The sequence below is a fragment of the Gekko japonicus genome, unplaced genomic scaffold, assembly GCF_001447785.1.
Source record: "Gekko japonicus isolate JY-2015 unplaced genomic scaffold, Gekko_japonicus_V1.1 scaffold851, whole genome shotgun sequence".
Lineage (NCBI taxonomy): Eukaryota > Metazoa > Chordata > Lepidosauria > Squamata > Gekkonidae > Gekko > Gekko japonicus.
The window spans coordinates 1,001-11,667 of NW_015172579.1; the positions used below are offsets into that span (position 1 = coordinate 1,001).

A 10,667-nucleotide genomic window follows, 5' to 3' on the forward strand; every position below is an offset into this window, starting at 1 on the left:
ACCAGTCCAGAGCGGGGGTCCCTGACCTTTTTGAGCCTGCGGGACCTTTGGATTCTGACACAGGGTTATGGACACAATCACGAAATGCAGGGCCGGCCCTATCACTAGGCCTGCTAGTATCTCGCCTTGGGCGGAGATACTAGCAGGGTGCCAATTCCCCTGCCGCCGCCCCCCCCAAATCCCCCCCTGCCCAAAGCCACCCTCTGCACCCGTGCCAGCTCCTGGGCAGTGCTCAGTGGAGTGGGGCAACCCGGGAGGAACCAGCACCCGGTGGGGAGAGAGACTCTCTCCCGGACCTTTAGCCGCCCCCTTCGCAGGCCAAAATGTCCCCCGGGACCGCCTGGGAACAAGCACCAAGCGAGCCACGCAGCACCACCGCGCAAAAAAAGAGAAGGTTCCGTCCACAGTTCACTGTTTTTCAGCCTCCGGCTTACACATGTTGGTCTCTGCTCAGGAAGGATGTGGCTCCAGAGCAAACTGATTTATGCAGGATCCCAATCGCTCGCTCACAACTTTCATGCCAGGAGCACACACAAAGCAGGATTTTTGCTCACAAGACTCCACAGCTGAGAAGGCGGCATAGGTTCCACCCCGCCCCGCCAAAAGCAAAGGGCCAAGTCGGCCGCCCCAAAAGTGCTGCTCTGCTCACCCTCCACCGCACACCCCCCAAGCCTCTCTGGAGCCCCTTTTGCAGCCTTGCAAACCCCCCCTCCATCGCTGCCCTACAAGGACTGCTGCCTGCACCGAGGAGACCCATGGTGCGGGGGGAGGAGACGAAGACAGGCTATGGCGGGAAGTGATGCACTGCCGACGTCTCGGTTCTCTCTAGGAGCGCAGACTCCTGCCCCCCCTTTAACCTCCCCCCAAGAAGAAGCCCAAGCGGATGGAGCCGGGAACAGGGAGTCATCCAGGTCTTTGCACCTCCCTGACTGAAGCCTCCGCTGCCCGCCCCCCTCCTGCAGATCCCCCATTTGCAGGAGCTGGACTGGGACTCTCTCGGTGAAAAGGCCCGGAGGTGGAGGTGGAAATTCATGACGAGGGGCTGAGGGAGTCGGGAAAGGGGGGGACCGGAGAGGCTCGGGGCCCACGGGCGGGTGTGAGACAGGCGGCCAGTTGGGAGGTCTCCATGCCCCACCAGCTGGGAGGTCTCCAGGCCCCACCGGGAGGTTGGCATCTGAGGGGGGCGCCACGAGGTGGCCTCGCCTAGGGCGCACAAACCCCTCGGGCCAGCCCTGACGAAATGGTGGCTGCAGGAGGTGGGGGTGAGGTTATGTCAGGGAGTGAGGTTATGCATAACTCCACTGGTAACTCTTCCAACATTTTAGGCAGAAATTCTGCCTGCCAGGACGCTTTTTTAAAAGGACATTATTTATAAATATTTTCTTGCTTTCACACAGCTTATCTTCAGTCATGCAGTGGTGTGGTGGAAGAAATCTTCACAGCCAATCAGATCTTCAATGGCCAATCAGAAGCCCTGCTGGGCAAATGTCCCATCTGGCCATGCCCACTTTCTGAAAACACTTGGTGGGCACCAGGAAAGGTATTAGCTGGTGCCATGGCATCCACAAGGACCACAGTGGGGACCCCCCAGTCTAAAGGTCTTAGTATAAGGGCAGCTGCTTATAGCCTTAAAAGGCAATTTTGAATTTTGCAGCTAAGCAAATCTTTTCAGAAAGAAGCTGAAGGGAAGCTTTCCTGTTATGAAAGTTTATACTGACATCTCTGCATGATTTGATTGTGAAAGCAGATGTTGGGCTTTTATTTTGTAAAATCATTGGCACAGGAACACTAATGTCACTGAAATCCTTTGTCTTGTTTAGAACGATCCTCAAATTCTCATTAGTTCTGAGTGCCAGTGTAGTACAGTGTGAGTGCATTAGATCTGCACATGGATTCAAATCCATCCCTGCCCAGCTGTGTACCCACTGGGTAGCCTTAGGCATATGACTAATCCTTGTATACCCAGATGTATATTTCAAGCACATGTCCTGTCTCTCTCATATGTGAAGCACACAGACAACTGTGTGTGAGGTATTCTGGAAAATCAAAGCCAGGACAAACGACCTAGCAATGCTGTGACATTAACTGACCTATATAAGCTTTCTCCCCAAGTGCATAACCCCTCCGCACCCTGTTTTCTATAACACAGTCACCTGGGGGGGAAAATTCAGAACAGATATTTTGAAAGATTCCATCCCAGAAGAGTCCAGAGCAATAAAAGACATCAAAGGCAGTTGTGTTGGGGCATGACAGAATGACTTATGATTTAATGCTTCTTGAAGTATTTTTTTTGTTTGTTTCCTTCCACAGGGCATGGTTTGAAAAATAACAAAATGAGGTAAAATAAATTAATTTTATGTACACTTTACATACACTCTGTGTCACATGGCATCTGCAGCAACAGTAACAAAGACATTGTTACAAAGTAGAAAGTTAATGTGGCCATTGCAGGTGTTCAACAGCCTGCAATTCACAATGTCGTCATCCTGAGAGTGGCTAGCAAGTAATAATGATCCTTCTTTTTGTAAACATGTTTAGAAGCATTTACGGTGGACAATGGATGGGCCAGCTTCATCGTATTCCTGTTTTGTGATCCACATCTGCTGGAAGGTGGACAGAGAAGCCAGGATGGAGCCACCAATCCAAACAGAGTACTTACGCTCAGGTGGAGCAATGATCTACAAGACACAAAAGAGAACAACTCAATGAGCAAACTGGGAGTAATCAATGACTGGGGGGAGAGTTATCAAAGATAGCAATAATTTTGCAACAGAGGATCAAGTATTTATTATTTATTTATTTATTTTATTCAATTTATACCCCGCCCTCCCCGCAGCAGGGAGGGCGGGGTATAAACCAAAGATGGGGTATAAACCAAAGATGGGACATAGATGCAACTGACTTCATGGTGACTTAACATCTGTAACTAATATTTTCTGGATTGGACCCAATATTTTTCCTACATTGTTAACAAATAATAAAACTTTTAAAGCAAGGGAACCATGTTCTCCTTTTTCCGGGTGTTCATGGCTGAAGAGTCCTTCAACTGCTATGATACAAAGCTAAAGTCAATTATCTGCATTGTGCCTTCCTTTAGCAAATTCTATTCTATGCATAAACATTTCACCAATAATCCATGGAATGAAATCTACCTTGATCTTCATTGTGCTGGGAGCCAAAGCAGTGATCTCCTTCTGCATGCGGTCAGCGATACCAGGGTACATTGTGGTACCACCAGACATGACATTGTTGGCATACAGGTCCTTCCTGATGTCAATATCGCACTTCATGATGCTGTTGTAGGTTGTCTCATGAATACCAGCAGATTCCATACCTGGTGACATTGAGAAGATTAAGGAACAGAGAAATTAATGTCGCGGCCTTCTCACATACATGAAGAGTGCTTCATAGGAAAGAGACGACTGGGAAGAATCCCTGATTTACCTACCAATGAAAGATGGCTGGAAAAGGGTCTCTGGGCAACGGAAACGTTCATTGCCAATGGTGATGACCTGACCATCAGGCAATTCATAGCTCTTTTCCAGAGAGGAGGAGGAGGCAGCAGTAGCCATCTCATTCTCAAAGTCCAGAGCCACGTAGCACAGCTTTTCCTTGATGTCACGGACAATCTCACGCTCAGCTGTCAAAGAGAATAGAGGAAGAAGAATTAGCAGCCTGCCAAAGAAGGATTCCCCTCACAAAGGAAGAACAAAGTATCCAACCAGCAGAGAATGGGAAGACGGGCATGGACGAATCGTATGTAACTGTGATGCTCAGTTTTAAAAGGGGTGTGCATCTACCACTAGAGGGAGAGCACATGTGAGAGATTCCAGCATGTGCTATTTAAGAATGAGGCCAATAGCACAATGCCCTGCCTCTGGAGTTTAAAGTTACAGTTCCACAGAGTCTGGCAGCCTTAACCAAGCATAGAAATGTCAAACATGTGCATTGGCCTCTGGGCTCATACTGTGCTTGTTAAGGAAAGCCAAAATGGCAAAACTACTCCAACGTGCCTGGTAGCACCAGTAGCCAAGGGCCTCTTAGAGGGCAGATGAATCAGTGACAAAAGGCATTTACAGTCCTAGATTAGAGCAAGTAAATGCAAGTCAAATGGTGCTAGAGCTGAGGAGGTTGTGCTTCTTACCGGTGGTGACAAAAGAGTAGCCCCTCTCAGTCAGGATCTTCATCAGGTAGTCAGTGAGGTCCCGGCCAGCCAGGTCCAAACGCATGATGGCATGTGGCAGGGCGTAACCCTCATAGATGGGCACATTGTGGGTGACACCATCACCAGAGTCCAGCACAATACCTACAGAAAAAGAAACAGATGCAGAAAAATTAACAACATGGGCTGCAAAAACTTCTTACAACAATCTGCAGTGCTGGGTTTCTTTGGGATGAACCTTGTCTATGTCTCAATAAGCATATGAGAATTTTCTAGGAGTGACACAGGCAGTGTAAGCAGGCAAGGCTTCCCTTTCCTTAAGTAGTGAAGTGGGAAGCTCACTATGTTGAGCTGGATAAAATTCCAGAGAAGAGCTCAGGTAATTGGCTGGATTCCTCTTTCTCTTAGTGAGCTGATGGAGTTTTTGTTAGTGCCTCTGAAGGCAACTAGGAGACGCAGTGTCAGACTGTCTGTCATATGAGTTTTTGTTAGTACCTAGAAGGCAGAGTGCCTCTGAAGGAGACGCAGTGTCAGACTGTCTGTCATATATCTCTCTCTCTCTGTGTAAAATGCCATCAAGTCACAGTTGATTTATGACAAACCCAACAAGAGGCTTTCAAGAGCAGAAGTGGTTTCCCATTGCCTTCCCCTGAAAAGTCTTCCTTGGTGGTCACCCAAACAAGTACCAACCCTGCTTAACTTTCTGAGATCTGATGAGATCGAGCTATACTATACCACTCCACATCCCTGTAATATCTTTAGTGCCTTTTAATTATCTTCCCTTGCTGAACAAGGCCATGCCTGTGATTTGGTGCCCCCTTCCCATGTCAGTTTCCAACGATGACTTCATGCTTGGCAGGAATGGTAACTCATGGGATTCCTTTGACATCCTCCCTTTCTGCTTCTCCCTTTTTAACACTGTCACTCACCAGTGGTACGGCCAGAGGCATAGAGGGACAGCACAGCCTGGATGGCCACATACATGGCAGGGACGTTGAAGGTCTCAAACATGATCTGGGTCATCTTTTCACGGTTGGCCTTGGGGTTCAGAGGGGCCTCAGTGAGCAGGGTGGGGTGCTCCTCAGGGGCCACGCGGAGCTCATTGTAGAAGGTGTGATGCCAGATCTTCTCCATGTCATCCCAGTTGGTGATGATGCCATGCTCAATGGGGTACTTCAGGGTCAGGATACCTCTTTTGCTCTGAGCTTCATCCCCTACGTAGGAGTCTTTTTGACCCATACCCACCATGACACCCTAGGAAGGAAGTGGGAAAGGGCTCAGCATCTCCCATAAGAACGTAAGAAGAGCCCTACTGGATCAGAGCAATGGTCCATCTAGTCCAGCATCCTGTCTCACACGGTGGCCAGCCAGTTCCTCTGGATGGCCAACAACAAGGCACAGAGGCCGAGGCCTTCCCCTGATGTTGTCTCCTGGCTCAGGGAGTCAGAGGATTAGTGCCTCTGAGCGTGGAGGTTCCCCTCAGTCATCATGACTAATAGCCATTGATAGACTTATCCTCCATGAATCTATCTAATCCCCTTTTAAAACAGTTTATTCCTGTGGCCATCACTACATCCACTGACGGCAGCAAATTCTACACTGTAATCACTGTCTCTGGAAAGCAGTATTTCCATTCGTCCATCTTGAACCTAGTGCCCATCAGCTTCACTGGACGCCCTTGAGTTCTGAGCAAGGAAGCATTAAGTTACCTCCTATCAAGACTCTGACCCACTTCCTGCTAAGCAGGGACAGGGTACAAGATATTGGATGGAAACAACACCAAGCAGCTGCAGCACTGAATACATTTATGTAACTGGACTACAGAGATTATATCCTCATTTTAGGAAATGGTTAGCACTGTGACCAATGAGACAGAATGGTCAGCTGGCTCTTATTCTAATGCATGTCTATTCATTATACGAAACAAATACAGACTTGCAGACGATGATAAACACCCCCTATTTAACCCCCCCATCATGCCCCACATAATGCCCTATAACAAACATCACCATTGGGTATATAAGGGTATAAATCCCTTATATAGCCCGATCCAAAATACCTGTATGGAGCAGTAAATCCCACTGAATTCAATGGAAAGTACTCCCCCAATAAGTGTATGATGGTATCTGGCAATATTGCAGCATTGATTTTTTATTTTCTTTTTAAGGGAAGGCCCTAGTCCAGTGGTGGCAAACCTATGGCACGGGTGCCCTCTCTGTGGGCACGCATGCCATCGCCCCAGCCAGGCCCAGACCATCGTTAAAGTGTCGAATTCTCTGCCAAATAATTTTAAGTAAATGAAAGCATTTGGGATTGCTTTCCTTACTTTGTTTGGATCATCTTAAGTTAATGTATAAGTTGTTTTTTCTAAAGTAAAACCTCAGTATTCAGGTTAAATTGCCGTGTTGGCACTTTGCGATAAATAAGTGGGTTTTGGGTCGCAGTTTGGGCACGCAGTATCTAAAAGGTTCGCCATCACTAGTCTTTGATAGTCCAAGAATAGTGGAAAGGAGAACTAGGAACCTATTTAGAATATTAATCCAGTCCCACACAAGCCCCAGCCAGGTCTTCCCACAGAAGTGGAGCTGACTCATCCCTAAATCTGCCTGCAGTTGGAGGTCAAAAGCAGGGCTCTGTCAGAAGGGGCAAGGTACCTGATGGCGGGGGCGGCCAACGATGGAGGGGAACACAGCCCTGGGAGCATCATCCCCGGCGAAGCCAGCCTTCACCAGGCCGGAGCCATTGTCGCACACGAGCGCGGTGGTCTCATCCTCATCACACATGGTGTCGGCTTTCTGTGGAAGGAGCAGCAAAAAAAAAAAAGAGTTCACAAGATGGGACCAAAACCCACCCAGCATCCATCCGCTGATACCTACACCCTTCCCCTTGCTTACAGATTTGTTAATGCTGTCTTGGGGACAGTTTGAATGGTTTGTCAAGTCGTGAAAATATGCTAGCCAGAGGACTCCAGCAGAATTTTAATCTACAGAAGTTTAGCAGGTTTCCCCAGGTTTATGGAAAAGGGGAGTCAGGGACAGGAGACTCCTGTCACTGGGCAATCAGCCACTGCCCTTAGTTTGAACAGGCAAATCTGAGGAAAGCAGCTCACGTTAGGCTCAAATTTCCTTCCTTATCTCAACTCACCAGCTTATTCTACCTAATGTAAACACCTAAACACTATTTTAAAACAACAGCAACATAAATAATACCTAGCTCCTCAGTATGGCAAGTTAAAGTATTTGGACATAAGCCATTTTAGAGCTTTATCCCTAACCATGTTTAAAACCATTGATTTTAATTGGACTTGCTTCCAAAGCAAGTCAGTTTCAGGTTGCAGCTTTAGACTCCCCCAGCCCAAACAAATCCAAGTACTTCTTTTTAAATGAGCTGTGATTCAGCGTGCCCCATCTCTGCCTCCTCATATCAATACTAAACACATATACCCGGAATGACGTCTCTTGGTCACACCCAAGTAAGTGCACTTCAGAGATTTTGCAATGGTTACCCCTTCTGCCTTGATGCCAAACATTAATACCCGATTAAAGTGATCAGAAATTTCAGAGTGTGGCACGAAACGTGATAAACGGGATCCTTTTTTTTTTTTTTTAAGCTATCTAAAGTTGAGATACTACAAAACCAATTCCCGTTTTCAACAAATGAAAATTTAGTGCCACAATCTGAATAGCAGGCACGTATCAGGATCTTAAAAATACATGTTATTTTTGAAAAACTGGGGAGGTGAGAGAGATGGAATATATAATGGGCAATGAAAACAGTTCAAAGCATGCATCCTTGGAATGAAACAGTTATGTTTACTGCATTTCTAGACAATGCTAATTGCAAAGGGCGGAAGCGGCACAACAGCTGGATTTTGCCCTCTGCAGATGAGGATCTCCTCTCTTCCCCCAAGCAGGAGTGACAGAGCATATGCCAGCTGGCTGAGCCCTTCTTCCGTGTGTGAAAACCACAGAGGCCACCAAAGATTCAGACAAATGCACTACAAAAATGTAATCATCCAAAACTGAGCCTCATCCTACAAATAAAATAGCTTGTTTTATTTGTAGTTCAACATCTTCTGTCTCACCTATGGTTAACATTCACCAGCATACAAACTAAACAAAACAGTGCAATGGGTCCTTCGGAACCATCCCAATTTCTTGCCACTCATCTATAAACTCCAATGGAACCAGCACATTTCTAGTAATGAGCTGATCTAGTCATTTAAGATTGGCCTGAGGTCAGTTCTGGCTTGTGCTTTGCCTTCTTGGTTTACAGCCAGTTCCACGTGGTGAGCGACTGGCCCCAATTTCACGGCAGGGGCAGGGCCTAAGCCCACCCCCTCCTTGCTACAGAACTTCACCGACTGCCAAGACTGAAGAAGATGTGTTATTATTCTCTTTCAGTCAGCTGTACCATTGCTTAAGAAAAGCTCTTCGTGACTGAGAAGCCTGCCGACAGTTTTGCCTTGTTTAAAGGCTCAATCAAAGGCACGATCTCCGTTGACAGGAAAGCAAGACAACTGTAGCAGCCAATTGCAGAGAGAGGGAGGCGAGGGCTGGGTGCAGCCCTGCCGGTCTCTGCTTTCCACGGGAAGGAAGGGAGAGGCCGTGGTTACTCCTTCCACCGGGAACTCCTCAGCTGGTTGGTTGCTCGTCGTCGCCGCCGCGAAGTGCGTCCCAGCCCACTCTAGCCCAGCCCCTGCCTGCCTGCCTGCCTGCCTGACTCACCTAGGGTTGGTTCCTGGCTCTCAGCTCCGGTTGCTGCTGCTACTCCCAGCTCTGCCGCTCGGTGCCTGGAGAGAGCCCGGAGATTTTTATATAGGCTCTGGCCGGCCTCTCCCCTCCCCGGCCCGCGTCCGGCAGGGCCCCCTCCGCCGACCCACAGGAATGTCTCCATATTTGGCTGTTGGGCATCGAGCGAGCCCTGGCGGTCCGGCCGGAGCCCCCCAGGCCCCTTGCGCTGCCGCGGGGCTGCCCAAAGAAGGAGCGCCTGGCCGGGCCCCAGGTAACACCGGCCGGGCCGTATAAGGCGTGTCTGCCGGTCGGGACCTCCTCCGACCCCCGGGCCACCAGGGCTCTGTCCCCAGCCGCAAGGCCCTGAAAGGAGACGGAGAAGCCCCCCGGCGCTGGGGGGAGGGACGGAGCGGAGGGGGAGGGAAGGGGGGTCCCTCTGGCCGGCCGCGCAAGGGAGAAAAGGCAGGAAGGAAGCCGCTGGGGCCAGCCCTGGGGGGGGGGAGAAGGGGAGACCCGGCGGCGCTGGGACCGGGCTTCAGCAGCAGGACATTGCCCGCCGCCCCCACCCCAGAATACGCGCCTGAGTTTGGAAGCCCCCCTGCCCCAGCCCCTGCGCGTTTCCACAGAAGGGATTCCCACTTCGTTCGATGGGAACTACTTCCAGATAAGGGTGCATAGGGATCGCTGGTTTGGGACAGGTAGTTCAACAAAGCCTATTGTTCCGGATTAATTCTAATTCTAATCCGGTTTAGGGAGTGTAGAATTCATCACACCCGGATGAATTCTAACCTACTTTATTTTGAACCATTCATGTCTGTATTTTAAAATTTTTAGATTCCTATTCATAATTTTAGATGCCATTATATTTTATAATTTTATTGCTCCCTTATCTGTACTTATTTGTCTTCTATTATACTGGTATACGACCATAATAAAGAACTTTGACTAACTACATATGGACTGCTCTGATCTCTGCGATCACGACCAGTTTAAAGAGCAGAAATATAAGGACTATCTGTGCACGAGGGCTCTGCCCCGATACAACTCTACTTTAAGAGGTGATATGTACAACATACCATTTATAGCCTGATTTAGGACATGCACAGAACCATACTACTTTATGCTACGGTGAGAAATACCATACAGAAGGTCCACCTTAGGGGAATTTATTGTCCTGTTCATGGCTCTAGAATTGGATCGGGGCTGAAAGATGACCTCACTACTTTATGCTACAGTGAGAAACGCCGTACAGAAGGTCCACCTTACTTAGGGGAAATTATTGTCCTGTTCATGGCTTTAGAATTGGATCGGGGCTGAAAGATGACCTAATTCCTTTTCCACTGTAGTTGTTCCAAAACAACCACTAAACAGTTACTAGGAAGTAACTAACCTTGCATTTCCAGGATCGCTTAACTGGGCTTAATTAAGACTGCGGTGCTAATAAACACTTCATCAGAGGAAAATGTTATCAAAATGAAAGCACTCTGATCTAGCATGGAGAAGGAAGTTACACAGGGCAACCATTATTCAAAGGCATGACATTATCCTGCTGGAACTTTGTTTAGCTGGCTCACAGTCCTTAAACATGTGACATATATTATATATGAAGAGGGGAACCCGTTTTCCTCGTGGCTCACAGGAGATACACACTGGGATTATCTAATTGCCAGTCTCAGTATAAACTGCCCAGCTTCCTCCCTGCTACTAGACATGGTTACAGAAGGAGGCATCAGAGTACATTGTTATTGGTATTGAATTAAATTCAGAATGAA

The 10,667-nt window shown here is 48.2% G+C and overlaps 1 protein-coding gene across 1 annotated transcript; it reads right to left on the minus strand.

The window, feature by feature from the left end:
- Positions 1–2,237: 2,237 nt before the first annotated feature.
- ACTA1 (actin, alpha 1, skeletal muscle) lies at positions 2,238–8,987 on the minus strand. The gene is made up of 7 exons (XM_015421445.1): positions 8,890–8,987; positions 6,817–6,957; positions 5,092–5,416; positions 4,145–4,306; positions 3,449–3,640; positions 3,153–3,334; positions 2,238–2,678 (listed from the first exon to the last, which is right to left on the minus strand). The coding sequence occupies exons 2-7, from the start codon at positions 6,943–6,945 to the stop codon at positions 2,535–2,537; spliced, it is 1,134 nt and encodes a 377-aa protein (XP_015276931.1). The 5' UTR covers positions 6,946–6,957; positions 8,890–8,987; the 3' UTR covers positions 2,238–2,534.
- Positions 8,988–10,667: the final 1,680 nt, after the last annotated feature.